The following is an 18,229-nucleotide window of genomic DNA, read 5'->3' as shown; positions in this document are numbered from 1 at the left end:
CAGCCGCACAGGAACTTAAGTGTAAGTATTACATTTAAGTGCTGCATCAAAGAAAGTAAGAAACTAAAGTTGTTCATACATCAAACACTGAATTTGGTGAGCTCTTTGGTATGTCTAATTGTCAACTGTTTCACTGTGTACAGGCTATATCTAGCCTTATCAATACAAAATTTTTGATAAGGTTGGACATTTACATGCATGCTTAAACAAAACAATAATAAGGGGATAAATCATTGTTTCTTAAGTGGAAGATTTTTATCACAACAGATAGATATAATAAACAAACTCCTTGTAGATATATTTGATCTGTACATACAATGGCTTTTGATCTGTAATCAATTCAGTAAATCCCTTCAAGCTTGATTTGCCTATGAATCCTCACCATATTCATCTCCCAAGTTGTACTCAACTACAAGTCCAAGATTGTCTACCAATTTGTGATACTTAGAGCACCCTGAACACTGTAAAAGTATGCATTTCCAATTAGTTCCAACAAAAATGGACAGCACACTTGCAAAGAATGCATAATAAGAAAAAAAAAATAAGATTCAAATATTTTTTAGTTAACAACAATTAAAATTTAAATTATACAATTCTGCTTATTTTCCAGAAAAACCAAACACACAAAGACAGTTTTCTGTAATGCAACCAAACACGAGAAATGAAAATGTTTTCTGGAAAATGACTCATTTTCCATAAAACATATTCCAGAAGTCATTTTCCTGGTTTCCAGACACATCCTTAAATAATCAAAAGAATATTAATGCCATTGGCATTGCACCATAACAAAACGAAAACAATAGGTATATGCTGACACAATAATCCTCCATACAAAAGCATTTGAAAGAAAAAGGCATGAACATGGACTTGAAGAAGATGGATCAAGATATACAAGACAGATATGTGACCATGATAAACTTGTAATTAAGTACCTGCACATAGACAAGTCCTCTTTCATAAGCTAATCTGTTTATGAACCTTTGAGATCGCACACCACATGCATTGCATGTGAAAGTTGCTAACAAACTTCTCCTCGGGAGCTTCAAGTCAAAAACCACTTCCTGCAATTGGGCATCTAGTTATCTTGTAGATATTCATAAATAATAAGTTCACAGCATCCTTTCAAAAAAAATAATAATAATAATAATAACTTCACAGCATAGTTATGATATAGATTGAATATTGAATTGATTTACACAGTGCTGATGTTACTAAGTAAAATTTTAATAGAGTTTAATAGTTTTGTTCATCCTGGTTAAAACAGAACTCTTTTGAAGCAATAAAAAGTTAAAGAGTAAGACTAAAACAACTAAGCAAAGAACAATTGAAAGACTAAAAATGCATTTTTTTCCCTTGTGAATTCTTCTCTTGTGACTACCAATTCTGAATTCTAACCTAACAATGCATTTCTTAATATTTCCAATTAACTTTAAACCACAAAATTGCCAGTATTGACATCATAATTCGACAAATACAAATCAATGGATAATAAACTAGCTAAATTTGAATTAACGGGTAAAGAACAAAGATTAAGAACACAAAACAAAAGCCCTTCCATAATCCCAACAGACTAGAGGGCAAGCATAGAATGGCAAAAGCATTAGAATCACGTACCGCGGAAGAATCATTTGAGCCTGATTCCGGGAAATTTTCAGGAGTATCTTCTACTAAACAAGACACTATTGGCATCCGAAACGGCTTCTTTTTTGGCTCCCATTTTTGGTAAGAAATCCCCATCCTGTAAGGCAGAGCTAAACAATCAGTCAATCACATACACATCGATACATACAAATTAAATCTTGTGTAGTCTCAATAATGGAGTGTATAAGGATAAATGTTGGGGGTGGGGGCTAACCTTGTGGATTTGAGGGGTTTAGAATTGTTATTGGGTCTGAAGAAGTGATGGCATGGAAGGGAGGAAATGGTTAAATGGGTTTTGAAATTGGTTGATGCGGAGGAGGAATTGAGAGGCTTGGGATTATGAAAGGAGCTGATTCTGCTTCCCCAAACGCTTGCAGCCATGGCGATTGAATGTTGCAGAGACGACGTGTAGCTGAGAACTGTAAAAAATACATAGTAGCAAATTACATCCAATAAATTTTGATTTAGCTGTTCACATCCCAATAAATTTTGTATAATATAATATACACTGATGGCGCGTTTGATTCATGGAATAGGTCGGGAATGGAATACCGTTCTCGAGTATAGACCTATTTCATTGTTTGATTTGTCATTTTGTTCAAGGTAATAACGTTTCCGGGAATGAGCTATTCTCTTTGCAGGGGGAATAGTCATTCCTAAGGGATCCCCTGGTATTAGCTATTCCCAAATATTTGGGAATAGGTTTAGTACTATAATACCGAAAATACCCTATCACCGTCACCACTGCCGCCGTCTCCACCACCACCACCATGGCCACTGCCACCACAACCATTGCCGGCACTGCTACCACCGTCGTCGCCACCACCGTCGCCACAACCATCGCCACCACCACAACCACCACCGCCGTCGCCACCGCCACCGCCGCCACCACCAACACCAACACCACCACATATTTTTATAAGGGTATTTATGTCTTTTGAAACATATTTCATTCTATTCCTTAAACCAACCAAACATTGTAATATAATTCATAAAGTCTATTCCTTCCGCGAACCAAACAATAGAATAGAATTCATATTTTATTCCTGGCCTATTCCATTTCATATGGAATAGCATTCCTATTACCTCAAAATTCATTATGTGAACCAAACATGCTGTGAGTTGGTTAAGGAAATGTTAGCTTATCTTAGAAAATACTTGTATTAAATTACTAGGAATGTTAGATTATGGAATTAGTAATATAAATCGGTTTTAGTTGAAAAATTGTTTTTTTTTCTTTCTAATTGTTATTTTATTTCAATACCATTAATATATATATATTTTTATGTATTTCAAATGGATCATAACTGTGTATTCATAACAATTTAGAAATATGTTTAAAATACATACATATACTTAATCAGCACCTAGGCGGTGCCCAATCGCGTCGAGAAATACCGGAATCGGCCTCTTCCGTGGTCGCTTAGGCGGTCTAGGTGGCGTCTAACCCGCCTAACCAGCGCAAACGTTTTTTTTTAAGGTTATTCTGATTTCTGACGTTGGAGCAGAATTCATGTTTGTTTCGATTGGATTAGATGGTGGGCCCGCGATTCCTGTTTCTCCCGCCGCTGTGGCTAACGTTGTTCCTGTTCCAGCTAGGAGGGGCCGTGGTCGTCCAAAGAAGTTGAGTTCTGATGGAAAAAGCATCGGAATTCTTCCGAAGGCGCAAAATTTGAACCAGAATGGAGGAAGGAGGTCGAGGCGTCCTCCAAAGCGGCCAAATCGCACTGCTGCAGGCCCTACAATGCGAAGGGGACACTTCACAAACCCTTCTCGTATACGTGTATAACTCCAAAACCCTATTTATCGTGACGTGACATTTTTTGTCATTTATCAACAAAACAATTTAAATATCGTTAAATACAATAATATTTTAGTCTTCAATTATGTTTGTTTTCATATATATATATATATATATATATATATATATATATATATATATATATATATATATATATATATATATAGCGGTTCAGCCTACTTTGTATAAAAAAGATTGAAATTTCTTTATATTTAAAAATATTTCAACGATTTTGTTGATAGAAGACTAAAAATTGTCGTGCAACAATAATACTAGGACCATTGCCAAACACAGCTTATAGCTTATTAGTAGTTTAAAATAAGCTATAAACTTCTAAATAAGCTCGGTCAAATAGAGCCTATGGTAGTGTTTCAAAATAAACTTTTATTTTAAGCTACTAACTTATTTTGAGAACATTACAAACCAGAACTTATAGCTTATTAATAGCTTAAAGTAGTTATAAGCTCTTAAATAAGTTCTATAATACTCCCAAATTCTATTATCAACTTTTACTTCATAAGTCTTGAATGTAGATAATTCTTTATAAGATGAAAATGTCATATCCTTATCACATCAGGAAGTATAATTAATAGGGTAGAATTTGGAATCCAATAGTAGAACTCTTTCCAATTATATTGCTACCTTGCTTGAGCATAGGCAGAATCCCTTTGCTTCTGCCTCAGTCCAATTTCCAAAGATCATTGCTTTTATTTATTTTTTCACTTTATTCTTTACTTTTTCCCAGTCCCAGATCTAATTCTTTCCACTTTATCCTGTTCAGTGAAATTTCTCTCTCCATTATATACCACATTTTCCAGTTTCCACTCACCCTCACAGATCAGCACTACCAAATCTTCACCCATCTCTCTCTCACATGTGGCAAAGCTTGATTGGTTTTGGGATTTCATAACTAGTCTTCCATTTTGATTTCTTCAAGATTTCACTACTTCGATGAGTTTCCCCAGCCCCGCCATGGATTCTGCAACTCTAGCACCCTTATCTACTATCAAGATTGTGAACACCCTTTTACTCCCTCCCCTGCAGAAATCTCCTGCCTTATCACCCCCAAAACCCAAGCAAAAACTGCTGGTTTTGAGAAAGAACTCAAAGAAGTCGCCATTTCTAACCCACTGCTCCGCGAAGCCACACACAACGAACGGGGAGGATTTATCCGTTGAGCTCATCGGTTCAAGGATTGAAGGGGAAGACGCAAAACCCATTCCCGATCAAGCAGTTTCTTCTTCTTCTTCTTCATCTTCGATATTGAGGGGATTGGTTTTGGATTTGGGGTGTGGGGATTCGTGGGATAATTTGGAGATTGGGTCACCGGTGGTGAAGAGATATTTGGGCGACGAGGAAGAGCGGTGGCACCTGTGGTACCACGGCAGGTCCGGCAAGAACCCGGAATCGGACGCGATCGGATTAGCGGTTTCGAGCAATGGGATTCACTGGGAGCGAGGCGTTGGGGGCGTGGAATCAAGCGGGGATGTGGGATTGGTGATGAATCCCAGCCAAGATTGGTGGGGATTCGATACCCAAAGCGTTATCCCCGGCGAGGTTTCCATCATGTCCAGCGCCAAACTCCGGGCAAACACCGCCGCCGTTTACTGGCTCTACTACACCGGTTTCAGCGCCGAAGAACTGAAACTCCCAGAAAATTTCTCCCCGGGTTTCCAATTACAAAACCCAGAAAGGGCTTGCTCCAATTCCTCCCAATCCTCCACCATTTTCAAGTCACTCCCAGGCTTAGCAATGAGCCAAGACGGGAGACACTGGGCAAGAATCGAAGGCGACCATCATTCCGGCGCTCTATTCGACTCCGGCCAAAAACACGACTGGGATTCCCTATTCATATCCTCACCCAATGTTCTGTTTCATGGCAACGGCGATCTCCGAATGTACTACCATTCATTCGACACCAAAGCCAATTGCTTCGCAATTGGAATAGCAAGGTCAAGAGATGGGATAAAATGGGTGAAACTAGGGAAGATCCTAGAGGGGGGCGGGCCGGGGGCGTTTGATGAGAAGGGAGTAATGAAGGCTAATGTGGTGAGAAACAAGAGGGGTGGGGGGTATGTTATGAGCTATGAAGGGGTTGGGGTGGATGGGAGGAGGAGCATTGGAATGGCGGTTTCATTGGATGGGTTGAAGGGGTGGAGGAGGGTGAATAACAGCAGGCCTGTGTTGGAGAAGTGTGGGGAAGAAGATGGGTGTTGGGATAGTGAAGGGGTGGGTTCACCTTGCCTAGTTGAGATGGATAATGGAGGTGAAGATTGGCAATGGAGGCTTTATTACAGAGGAGTTGGGAGAGGTGGAAGGACTGGGATTGGGTTGGCAGTTTCTGATGGTGCTGATTTTCAAAGCTTTCAAAGATGGACGGGGTTCCATTTGTGACGTAGATACAGGTTTAATTCACTAGTTCTGTAGATAGTATTTGAGACAAAAGTTCCATTTGTGATTCATATGTTCCTACCTCTATTTTTTTTTCTTTTTTATTGCTTGCGGTTACTTTAATTCAATGTTTGTTTTCTTTTAAGCCCTATCATATTTAGACTAATTTCTGTGTACATCAAGTCGACACAATTAAGGAGTAAAGTGATAGTTATATTGGGGTGTTTAGTAAATGGCGGTTAGCTGATTGAGTTAGTAAGTTTGTCTAGTTGATAAGCATTAAGAGTATCTCTAACCCCTCTATCTCCAAAACACCAAATTTTTCCAGCAAATGTCACATCAGAAGGAATTTATACCAGCATATTCTCACACCAAATTTTATTCATCTCCAACCCATTTATACCAAAACACCAAATTTTTACACTAAAATAATTTAATTTCTCAATTATTAGTTCGAACTTAATTAGTTTAATATAAATTATAACTTATGATGTAAACAATAATTTTTATTAATATTAATTTTTTATAAGATTAATTATTTTAAAAAAATCAAATTTAACAATATTTTTGAAAATTGAATTTATTCCAATAATAATATAGCATACAACATCTAGTACATTTAATTATCGGAATTACTATATCGTTCCCACAAATGCTCAATCAATGCATTACGGAGTGCATAATGAGCTTCTTTATCTTTAATTTGTCTATGCCGAGCAAGAAATTCTTGAAATATATATTTTTTTAAATTGTATTTGTATTTTCTAATATTAATATTGTGTCGTATGTATTTTAATTTGTATTATGTTCTAGTCATGTTTGATGTATCGCGTATGTATTTTAACTTTTATTATGTTCTAGTTATGTTTGATGTATTTGAAATTTTAATTAATATATATTCAATATTAGCCTTGTTTCGATCGTATTAATGAGATCTTTAAAATGGTATAATTTTTATTTAATAATACAAACTTTAAATATAAGTATTTAACAAAATAAAAAATTACATATAAAACAAATAAAGGATATATTTGGAATTATAAAAAGAAGTAAGGGCAAAAGGGTAATTTTCTTCCCTATATTCAATTTGCCGCGGATGAACAGTGCAGCGCCAAATATGGCGCTGCACTGTTCATTATCGCCATTTTATTTGGCGTTTTGGCGCGATGCAGGGATACATTGGAGAGAGTAATTTGGTGGGATGGGGTTTTGGCGTTGATATTTGGTGCACATTGGAGATGCTCTAACTGATTATAGAAAAATGTTTGGTAAAACAACTGTTAGCTGACTATATACAAAATGACTTCTCAAAAAGCTGATTGAAAAAGTCACTTTTCATCGCAAATTTTAGGTTTTCGGTGTTTGGCTAGATGGGAAAAATGGAAGTCAATGGAAAATAGAGAGATTTTTTTAGAAAATGACTTCCCCTTCTATTTTTTGAAAGTCATTGTCCGTTTGCAATAGTCGAGCATCCATTCACCCATCTTCACCGCTACCACCACCACCACCACATTGTATGTTTAAAATTAAAAACAATTATGCTCATTTTCAAAAAATTAACCAAACACACCAAAACAGTTTTTTGGAATGTAACCAAATATTAGAAAGAAAAATATTTTATAGAAAATGACTCAGTTTCCATAAGTTATTTTTCTGCTTTCCAAACACACCCTTAATTGAATTGGACATATGTAATGGTGGTGGAGATTATCTTTTATTGTAATTTTGACCTTAATTTATAAATAAATATCCAAAAGAAATACTTATTATTTAAAAAGAACTCTCCAGTTTCAATATCCTTTTTTTTAAGGTAGTTTCACTATCCTTGTTCAAATATTATTATGTGAACCATATTTTGTATGTTATAAAATAATGTACATTTAGTACAAAAATAATGTACTTTTAGTATATTAATAATGTACGCTATATTCAGAAAAAGTATATTATTTAAGTATTGAATGTACATTATTTTGTATAATGTACATTCAATACACAAATAATAATCATTTAGTATATTAAAAATTTATTTTTATTATGTTCCATACAATATTATATAGACCATAGTCGACACAATAATTTGTCATCGTTGTTTCCCCTAATAAGTTGAATAGTTATGCTGTGCATCTGTGTGCACCATGCATGGTGCATACAGATGCAAAAACGACGTCGTTTTATTAAAAACGCGCGTCTCCCTTTAAAAAAAAAAATTCAGGTTCGATTCCTAGTAACAACATTATTTTGTTCATTCATTATGAAATTTTAGTTCATGGATTATGGAATTATAGTTCATCGATTATGGAACTATAGTTCATCGATTCTGGAATTATAGTTCATCGATTCTGAAATTTTAGTTCATAGATTCTGGAATTTTAGTTCATTCATTCTGAAAATTTTAGTTCATAGATTAGATTATGGAATTATAGTTCATCAATTATGGAATTATAGTTCATCGATTATGGAATTATAGTTCATCGATTATGGAATTATAGTTCATCGATTATGAAATTATAGTTTCGAACCTTTTTTTTGTTTTTAAGGGGAGACGCGCTTTTTATAAAAACGACGTCGTTTTTGCATCCGTATGCACCATGCTTGATGCATACGGATGCACAGCATAATTTGCCTAATAAGTTAGCATTAGATAAATGGGTCAGTCTTAAAGAATTAGGCTGAGCCCAGTATATCTCATGAACCACACTAGACTTTCAATGGCCCAATTCTAGTAACTATACAAAAAATGGATTCAATCTCACAACGGCCTAGAACCAAGATAAACAATTGTTATGTCGAACTGTATCCATTTATGTTCATAATTACTGAACTTTATATTCATAATTATTGAACTTTATATTCACAATTACAGAACTCTATGTTCATAATTATAAAACTCTATGTTCACAATTTTTGAACTTCATATTCACAATTATTGAACTCTATATTCATAATTACATAACTCTATGTTCATAATTAGAGAACTCTATATTCATGATTTTTGAACTCTATATTCATAATTATGACAATTTTGGAACTGTGCACACTTGTAAAGTGGACACGGTTCCACAACATAATTTGCCCAATATAAATCACTTAAATATTACTCGTACTACTAGACTATAATAGTTATTGCGTGGATCGTGGTCCACACAATGTAGTATAAATCTGTGTACTTCAAAGTTAGAGATATTTATAAAAATGTCACCACATTTTTTCTAAACTGATTTTGAAAGTGCATAAGTACATACTACTAAGTGCATAGATTTATATTACGAAGTGCATAATAAGTTTTATAATACAAGTGCATAGACTTATACTACAAACTTACAAAGTTTGAAAAATTCTCTTTTTTTATTTAGAGCCATTGATATGGACAAATTAACGGTTCATACCTCATCCCATTTTTTTACATGGACGTTTCTTTTCATCTGATATGTACCCCTTTAATTTGCACCTCAACAATTACAAATAGTTGAATTTTTGAGACAAAATGTATTCCACTTGAAATGACATCATATAATTAACTTGTTGTAACTAGAAATCAGATCAACCACATCTCTGGTTTTTTTTTTTTTTTTTTTTTTTTTTTTTGGAGTTTTTGTAGATAAAAAAAATCAAAGGTTAAAATTGAAAACGGATGGAAGATGATTTTTTTTTTTAAAATGTTTTTCCTCCTGCAAGTGAAGCACTTTTGTAGGGTCCACATTTTCAGAAATGAAAACAAAGCTTTTGGGGTCTCTGGCGTTCTGAAGATGTAGCCACCCAGCCGGGCACTGTCTCTGGCGTTCTGAAGATGTAGCCACCCAGCCGGGCACTGCACGTGCCCGCTAGCATGTTACTTGCTTAGTTTTATTTTTTTTTATTTTTTTAAATAATTCCGTGTTAGTTTTTTTTTTCTTTTTTTCTTTTTCTCCCTTTTTTCGCTCCCTCTTCTCACTCCTATTTGACACCTAAAAAATCACAAAAAAATTAGACTATTGTGTTTGCTCTTATAACCCTTATTAGTTCTCACTCTTTAGGTCAATATTCTTTATTGGAAAAGAGAAGTGCAATAAGAAAAGGGCGGGGGGACAAGAGAGCAAAAATACAAGAGAAGATAAAATGGGATGCTCTCTATCACTTCAATTCATCACATGCCATGGCTCCATATAACAACTTATTTGCCAGAGCCCAAAAGGAATATGTGGCTTTCCAGTGCAGATAGCAACAGTCAAATATCTTCATGTCTCTCCCTGCCCGATCACTCAGGAACACATATATATGCTCATTAGATTCTCACTTTCTCAGTCTCGACATTTATTTGGATTATTACAAATCCATTCATCATTTTCAATTTATATATAATCATTTTCTACGTCACTATCAAATACAATACAACAATACTCGTATTTTATTTTATTTTTTTTGGATGTAACCCATACTTTCACCGTTGACTAATTTCCTGGTTGAATTGTCATAGACACTTCTAAGGGTGCGACAAGTGGTCTATAGATTTTATTATGACTTTTGGCCCTGTTTAGTAAATGATTGTTAGCTGTGTTAGTTGATTGTGTTAATTAGAAGGTATGACTAGTTGATAACATTAGCTGTTGTAGAAAAGTGTTTGGTAAATTAGCTGTTAGCTGATAGCTGTTTGGTATAATTTCTTTTCTAAAAAAGCTAATTGAAAAAGTTGCGTAGAGTAGCTCTTTGAATTTTAGCATTTTGGAGTTGCAAAAAGCTAATTAACCAAACACTTATATTGATATTTGAACTAAATCAAACAATTAATAGTGATCAAAATATCAAGATTTGCACACATCTTAGTACAAAATTATGAAGGAATTCATATTTATCAGTACAAATAAGTTGATGCAATAAGGCTAAGTACCAATAATAAAATGGAGAAGTATTAGATAAGTTTCTCTGAGACAGATTCCAAGTGACTGAAAAGGATTGGGGGTTCTGAAAAGTGGACAAAAACTAAAGAAGAAAAAGGAGAACTTTATTATTATATCTTCACGTTTCAACCTTTTGGCATCACTAGTTTATATCCTTAGCTTTTTGGCCCTGAAAGAGAAAGGTGGTTGGCCTTTTGTGATGACATAAATTCCAGTTTATCTACACATGCATGGCCTACAACAAACTTTAGCTGGTTTAATTTTCAAAATAAGGTTCCACCTTTATCTATGTTCCCATTTGTGCCCACCAAAACTTTTGTACCTTGTCCTAAACTCTTTGGATCTCTTTTTTTTTTTTTTTTTTTTTAATACATTAGATTTTCCGCTTACGCTAGACTAATCTCCAATTCCCAAAACTCGAACCCTGCCCAAAGGCGCTGGATGAGGTAAATTGTGAGTCGTCCAATCAGTCCTCAGTTTCCACCCTTGTACACTTTGCACACATCTAACCCTCACCCTCCGATTGTAGCAAGATTTTCAAGGTGACCATTGAACTAAGTCCCGCGGGGCAGATCGCCCAACCCAGTCCTCAGTTTCCACCCCTACTTGAACACTCTGCACACACCTAACCCCCACCCTCCCGCCGTAGCAAGATTTCCAAAGTGACCATTGAACCATTAAACTAAGTCCCGCGGGGCAATCTCATATTCTTTCATTTGCAGAAATAGTGTAAGAAAGCTTGTTAAACAATGCACAATGATATTGGCCCTGTTTGGTAACATAGTTAGCTTATCAGTCAATTTTTTTGTAACTACTTATTCAAAGCAGCTTTTTCAATCAGCTTTTATGCTATCAACTAATTATGCTATCAACTAATTAATCAAACTCACTAATTCAATCAGTTAACAGTTATTTACCAAACATCTCATTAAATGATTCCAGGCAATAATGTTATGTTAAGTAGTGATCACAAGAAGAAAAATTGCAAATGATTTAAAAGACAAGGAAAAAAGTGAAGCATAGGAAAATTGAAACAAATTATAGATGGAAATATCTAAAATGCCACTTTCAGTCAGTAAAAGATACAAAAAAGAGGATACCAAGGCCAAGGATATACTACATTTACATTTACAGACTGCAAAAACTTTTCTTTGCTTTAGTGCAATCAAGATTCTCTCTTATTTCTGTGTCTATTTGGTCGCCTGTCAAAGATATGTATATATATGTACATGAAACACACTGACAAACTATATATACTCGTATCGAAATTGAAGCAGCATTCCACATACCGCTGCCAAAACGCAAACAAAAAAGTCACTAACCGAAAGGATTAGTAAGAGCTCTTCCCCTTAGCGAGTGTTACTCAACATATATACTCGATTCTCGGTGATGAAATGACTTCACTGGCAGCTGCATTACCTTAAACGATCCGAATCCATATGTTCTTTTGTTGCAGATCGAGGTAGTTGTGATGGTTCAGCGGTTTATGTGCTCTCGTGGAAGTTGAGTGATCGAGACAGAGCGGCAGGGTTGGCTTTCATCAACCAAGAATGATCGGCCACGTGGTTTTTCTCGTCGGCTTTTGAGCTGAAGGCCTTCAGGAGACTTGCTCCCGGTGAATCGGTTTTTTCGTTCTTGATTCCTAATGTTGACCAGATAGAGATCTTTGCTGCTTCGCTCGAGTCATCAATTCGAAGAGCCTTAGGAATTAGGACACTACTCGTCCCCAGAGGCTCTTCTCGAGAATGTTTCCCCAATGTTTGAGACGTTGGGCTACTGCATTGGGCTGAGAGATCGGAAGAAGATGACGGGGAGATCCACGCCACGTTCCAAGGACAACGCCAGTAAGGTGCAGCAGCAGCCGGGTAAAACGACACGGGAAAGCTAGAAGGATTAAGAGCGGGAGCTCCCGGGATTGGAGACCTCCACGGGGCTGCATTCCACGAGCAAGGCCAAGGAGGGCCGGGAAAGCACGGTACTTGAGGTGGAAATCCATGAAAGTTCTTCCACATTGATTCGGCTACACCGCCATTACCTCCCCTCTCTAGCCCATTAGAGTGTTCATTCACGGTATCCCTCCCGCCATAACAAGCGGGGACTTGTTCCGATCCACGGTATCCATTCGGACCGCAATTCTGCGGTTTCTCAACAAGGTTATCCGAGCCAAACGCAAGGACAGCCCCATTTGCATTTAGGGAATCAGAAACCATTATATGATGGTAATTCGTAGCAGAACTCTTGTTCTTTCGTCGGCCCGAGCCAACAGGAACGTTCCTCATTATTCCCCCGGCAGTCCAATACCGCTGACAATTCTTGCAAAAATGGCGGGGCTGGTTGACGTTGTAGTTATTGTAGTAGCAGAACTTGGTGTCCAGGCTATTGCAACGCGGACATGGAAGTATTTTATCGGGCTTTTTTAGTGTCTTTTCTTGAGACTCATTCGACTCACTCGGGTCATCCTTCTTGATATCTCTCGATGATCCTGTTCCTTTATCTGGACTCTGTGTCCTCGAGGGATCTTCACTAATTACCGAAGAGGTTACTGCTTCTACCGACTCTTCATCAATTAGAACCGTGGATTCAACTTCCTGCTTATCGCCCGTAAGTTCTACTCCTGAAGTGTTCTGATAATAATTTCATGATAAGGGTTAAACTCAAGTTTCTTGCAAAAACAATTAACTGTACATTTAGCTAGCATACATATCAATCCATATTTGTCTAGTCTAGTCTAGCCAGGCAAACATTTTCCTATCATAAGTTACTGATGTAAGTATATTCCCCCATGGTTTTCTTAGCACAAACTACTAATAAAAGAGAGAAGACGGGATAATCCCAGCCAAATTGGTTAAGGATACAAACTTATAACCACAAGGTAACGAGTTCGAATCTTAGTCTCCTGGTTTGAGTCAGTCAGCTATGGGCAATCTGGGTTGATTTACTTCCTTATGGTGGTTTGAGTCAGTCAGCTATGGGCAATCTGGATTGATTTACTTCCTTATGGTCCTTTACCGACTAGGGTCACAAAACAGGATTTACGCGCTTTGGGTAGTGGCGGCAGGTTTCTCTTGTCACCCCAATAAAAGAGACAAGACATTAAGGCTAAGATTTTGCATACCAAACATGGGGGCATGTATAATCAATTCAATTCAATCAAAGTTGCAAACTTTGGACTCAATTCCAGAAATTTCTTGGATTCAATTCAAGAAACAACCATAGGGTTGTAGCTGTGATTCTTCATTTCATTTCTAGGAGATCCAAAATGGTTCAGAACAATTCAATCAAAGTTGCAAACTTTGGACTCAATTTCCAGAAATATGATCAACCCATTACTCACTATACTACTCTGGATAATGGGTTTCCCTTAAACACCACAAAAAGCCTTCATTCAAGCCAATATATTTTCTTTTGAATGCAGAAGAAATAGAAACAGAGCTTTATATATCATATCATATATATATACTAAAAACAACCCAATATTTTCATATTCCATTACGTAAAACTAGCAAAACAGAAGTAGTGCCAAATATAAGCATGGTTTTTCAAGAATTCTACCATGTTGTCTTGGGAAGGTGTCGAGACAGAAATGGAAACGTCGGCGTCGCCGTCTTGCGGCGGCGGCGGCGGCGGTGGCAGAGAGATCGTCATCCCGAAGAGCTTGATCGCCGGGTCTTTCACTTCCGACATTCTGGTTTGCTTTTGATTCTCTCCCATGTTTTCGACTTTTCGTTTTCTCCCTTTTCCAACGCACGAAACACAACAACACCCAAAAGTCTCTCTTTGTAGCAGCTTTTTTTTTCTCGGTTTCTACGCTCTCTCTCTCTTTCTCTTTCTCTCTCTCCACTTTTTTCAAACGGAGTTTCAGTTCAACTCTGCGGCGGCATATATGATTCGTCGTCGTTTTGAGTTCGGCTCATTTTTCTTTTGTTGATTTTTGCGATCAAGTACGAAGATGTAGCAGAAAATGAAGAGTTGGATTTTGTTTTAACTCTCGAGGGGATGATGGGGTGGGGGGTGTTCACGATACAGGGTGGGTGGCCACGTCAGCATGGGAGGTGAATTTTGAGCCACAAGTTGTTTGTGGCAGTGGAGATCTTTCTTTGTGGGGATTGGGGTGGTTTTTGCTTTGCTGGTCTTTTGATTCCCCAGAAACAGTAGTCCAGTTGTGTTAACAATAATAGCAAAAATTAGCCCTGCCCAGATAGGGGTGTAGTTTGGAAAAATGATCAGGATTGAGTTTCACCTGTAGCAGTGTGGGAATAACCTTTAAAGTGAGGGTAGCTTCTTGTGCGCAATAAGCAAATGTAACCTCTCAAAGTGAGGGGGCTCCTTGTACACAGTAAGTAAAGATCATATGAGAACACTTGCTTAGGTAAGAATGTGAGAACAAATCGTGTGCATTCATTTAATATTTTTTAATGGTCTAGATTAGATTAAGCGTGTGCGAACGCGAATTAAATGTGTGCAAACACGATTCTCACGTTCTCACCTAAGCAAGTGTTCTCATTGAAATCCTACTATATATATATATATATATATATATATATATATATATATAAATTAGGTGGCGCTCGCCTAGCGCCTTTTACAACATTAGTTAGGACAAAAGGTTGCAGTGTGGGGTTCAAATGGATCTCTTGTGCACGCATGAAGACTAAGGTCTGATAGGTAGACTGATTGTGCAATTCATGAATACATATAGTGACTCTAGGGAAAGGGTTCGTGAATTTAAAATTAGTCCAACGAATCTAAGATCACCTAAGTATAAATAATACTCTCTGTCCATTTTATATGTCCTACTTACTATCCATTAGTCAAACTAACTATTTTTTTTTTGTTTATTTTCTTTAATATTTTTTACTTATTTTTTAATTTAATTTTTGTGTCTAATGATACTTTTAGTGTAATTTCTAAATATATAAATTTTGTATACTAATACTAAACTTAATATTATAAAAAAAAAAATTGAATTAAAAATAACTATAATTAAACCTCGTTAATCAAACTAGACACATAAAATAAGACAGATATAGTAATAATAATAATAATAATAATAATAATAATAATAATAATAATAATAATAATAAAAGGAAGAAGGCAGTGCTTTTGTACTTTTTTTTTATATTTTTTTTTTCATTCCTTTTTTGTCCATATCAGCCAGCCTCAGCCGCAGATTGCGCATATCCCAATTATACTCCTACTATATGCATTCTTAAATTTGCCTAATTTCTTGTTTTGAACTTGACTCCAACCTGCAACTATGTACTTGCATTTTGTACCACAAATACGTTGTTTAGTTTGGAAATTTTTAAAATTCCTTTTTCATTCTAAATTTCTAATGTCTTCTTCAGGAAAAAGGGAAAATGATAAATATTTTACCATTAATTGAGTTAGAAAAAAAATTACATGTAACAAAAACACGTGTATTTTCTTTTTTTTTTTAATGAATAACATTACAAAAACTCTCTATAAAATCCGTATAATTTTATTCTTAGAAAATTAATAGGGGTATTTGGCTCAAATTATATCGCATAATTCATCGAATGTTATATGCCATTATATATATATTTTTAAAGCCATTATATGGTTCAAGGGACTGCGGGATTTTAAAATTGGATTTTTTATTTTATTTATTTTTTGCATCTATGTGAATCTTATTCTCCAAATGCTACGAGCCTACGAGAAAAATATTAAAATACTTATAAATTTTCTTAATTTATTTATGGAGTTTGAGAGAGAGAGAGTACCGATTAAATGAGAACTTGCACGGAGAAAAAATCTAGAGACTAATCAAAATTGTCTATTTAAGAAAATTTAATAGCTTTAAAGCAAGGAAAAGGAAAAAAAAAAATATAGTGTCATTTTCTTAAGTAATTGGACTTTAAAAGTGCACTTAGCAATATTACATAATATATCTCATAATATGTAAAAGTGTAGGGAAAGGATTCACCTTTTAAAGTTTATGGTTTAGTATTTTTATTTTAGGTTTATTTATTTATTTATTTATTTTTAGCTTAGAAGTTCATTTTTACAGTTTAGAATTTAGTATTTATGATTTAGTTTTACAATGTACTTAGCAATACTATGTAGTGCACCGAATGTGAAAGTGCAATACACTTATGGTCATTTTTTAGAGTTTATGGTTTCTTTTTTCTTTTTCGGAATATATATGGGTTTTTTTTTTTTTTTTTTTTTTTTCATTTTAAAGTTTGGTTTAACGATTCACCTTTTATTGCTTAGGATTTACTATTTATAGTTGGAATAAGGTTCAAATTGGCCACTGAACGTAACCTGAAAATGCAATTAGGCCACTGAACAAAAAAAAGTGCAATTAGGCCACTGAACACTCCAAATGTATGCAATTTCACCTGATAATCTTATGGCAATTGGTCATGACGCCACCTTCTTTCTTTCTCAACAGATCTCATGAGTCACAACAATACAGAAACATCGCGACAAGCTCATGACGCCACCATTTGGGAACATTAAGATGTCATATAAGTCCTAGTGTACGTATTACACATTGATTAGAGAAAAATATATATTTAAATATACTATCTTATATGCACATTTGACCAAAATTTTAAAAATAAATAAATAATCTTATGGCAATTGGTAGCTAGGTGAGTGAGAAAATTAGATGTGCCCAACAAGTGTCATGCACGTATAGCACCTACAGGGCACATTAAAAGTTGTTGATGCACCACTTTATTTATTTATTTTGTATAATGTTTCATTGTTGTTCAGTTGTTTCATTTATGTGCATTTGTATGTTGAGATTTCATAGTTCCTTAAAAAACTTCCAAAGTATTCATAATGTCTATATAAATCAACGTTATGCTCCAAATTATCAAAACGTTGCCAAATAAAAGACTTAATAGACTTGTCCCGAGTAGGTGACATGTATTTCGTTTTGCCTATAGTGAAATATCAATAACACATCTGTCAAGTGCACCCGATTGAGCTCAATGGGTTGAAAAAATAAAAACAATGACAAAACACAAATAAGAAATACTATCAACTCTATAGAGCAGCTCCCAAGACCCATTGTCATTGTAGCTGGCAAAATCCCACCCCGCAATGCACACTGCGGACCAAACAACTTAACACGAACCCCCAACCATGCTCGACAATTTCGCTGAGGATCCACACACTGTAGAATGTACAAACGCTTCATCAGAACCCAACTCGCACTGAACTTTAGCCCAACACTAAAAAATTAAAATATTTTTTTAGAAAATAAGTCATTTTTTTAAAAATTATTTTTTCAAAAAACATTTTCCAAATTTTTAAACGGACTCTAGATGTTTAATATTTTTCCATGCTTATTTATTTATTTGTAATTTTTGCCTTGTACGCATTCAAGCCCAAATCCTTATGCTCGCAAATTATTCTGTGGACTCCAAGGTGGACCTGGGTCCAAATGTTAACAATTTACATACTAAATGTTTATAATTTATCTCTTAAAAATTCATAATTTGTAAACTACTAACACACAATGTTAACATATATGTAGTTTTTTTTG

General features: G+C 35.5%; 3 protein-coding genes across 4 annotated transcripts; 1 reads left to right on the top strand and 2 right to left on the bottom strand.

Moving 5' to 3' along the window:
* Positions 1–76: 76 nt before the first annotated feature.
* On the bottom strand, positions 77–2,110 carry LOC109160784. The gene is made up of 4 exons (XM_019309027.1): positions 1,856–2,110; positions 1,615–1,738; positions 933–1,061; positions 77–461 (listed from the first exon to the last, which is right to left on the bottom strand). The coding sequence occupies exons 1-4, from the start codon at positions 2,020–2,022 to the stop codon at positions 369–371; spliced, it is 513 nt and encodes a 170-aa protein (XP_019164572.1). The 5' UTR covers positions 2,023–2,110; the 3' UTR covers positions 77–368.
* Positions 2,111–4,093: 1,983 nt separating this feature from the next.
* Positions 4,094–5,979, top strand: LOC109160753. Its single transcript, XM_019308991.1, has one exon. The coding sequence runs from the start codon at positions 4,394–4,396 to the stop codon at positions 5,834–5,836; it is 1,443 nt and encodes a 480-aa protein (XP_019164536.1). The 5' UTR covers positions 4,094–4,393; the 3' UTR covers positions 5,837–5,979.
* A 5,770-nt stretch (positions 5,980–11,749) lies between these two features.
* LOC109161188 (cyclic dof factor 1-like) lies at positions 11,750–14,737 on the bottom strand. 2 transcript variants are annotated; one of them, XM_019309552.1, is made up of 4 exons: positions 14,260–14,737; positions 12,646–13,331; positions 12,160–12,612; positions 11,750–12,129 (listed from the first exon to the last, which is right to left on the bottom strand). In XM_019309552.1, the coding sequence occupies exons 1-3, from the start codon at positions 14,416–14,418 to the stop codon at positions 12,192–12,194; spliced, it is 1,266 nt and encodes a 421-aa protein (XP_019165097.1). In that variant the 5' UTR covers positions 14,419–14,737; the 3' UTR covers positions 11,750–12,129; positions 12,160–12,191. The 2 variants fall into 2 exon arrangements, with proteins under 2 accessions (XP_019165097.1, XP_019165096.1); XM_019309551.1 differs by having other exon boundaries at positions 11,750–12,612.
* Positions 14,738–18,229: the final 3,492 nt, after the last annotated feature.

The sequence above is a fragment of the Ipomoea nil genome, unplaced genomic scaffold (genome assembly GCF_001879475.1).
Source record: "Ipomoea nil cultivar Tokyo-kokei standard unplaced genomic scaffold, Asagao_1.1 scaffold2921, whole genome shotgun sequence".
Taxonomy (NCBI): Eukaryota; Viridiplantae; Streptophyta; class Magnoliopsida; order Solanales; family Convolvulaceae; genus Ipomoea; species Ipomoea nil.
The sequence above is the reverse complement of the archived record's forward strand: the minus strand, read 5'-3'. Positions and strand labels throughout refer to the sequence as shown.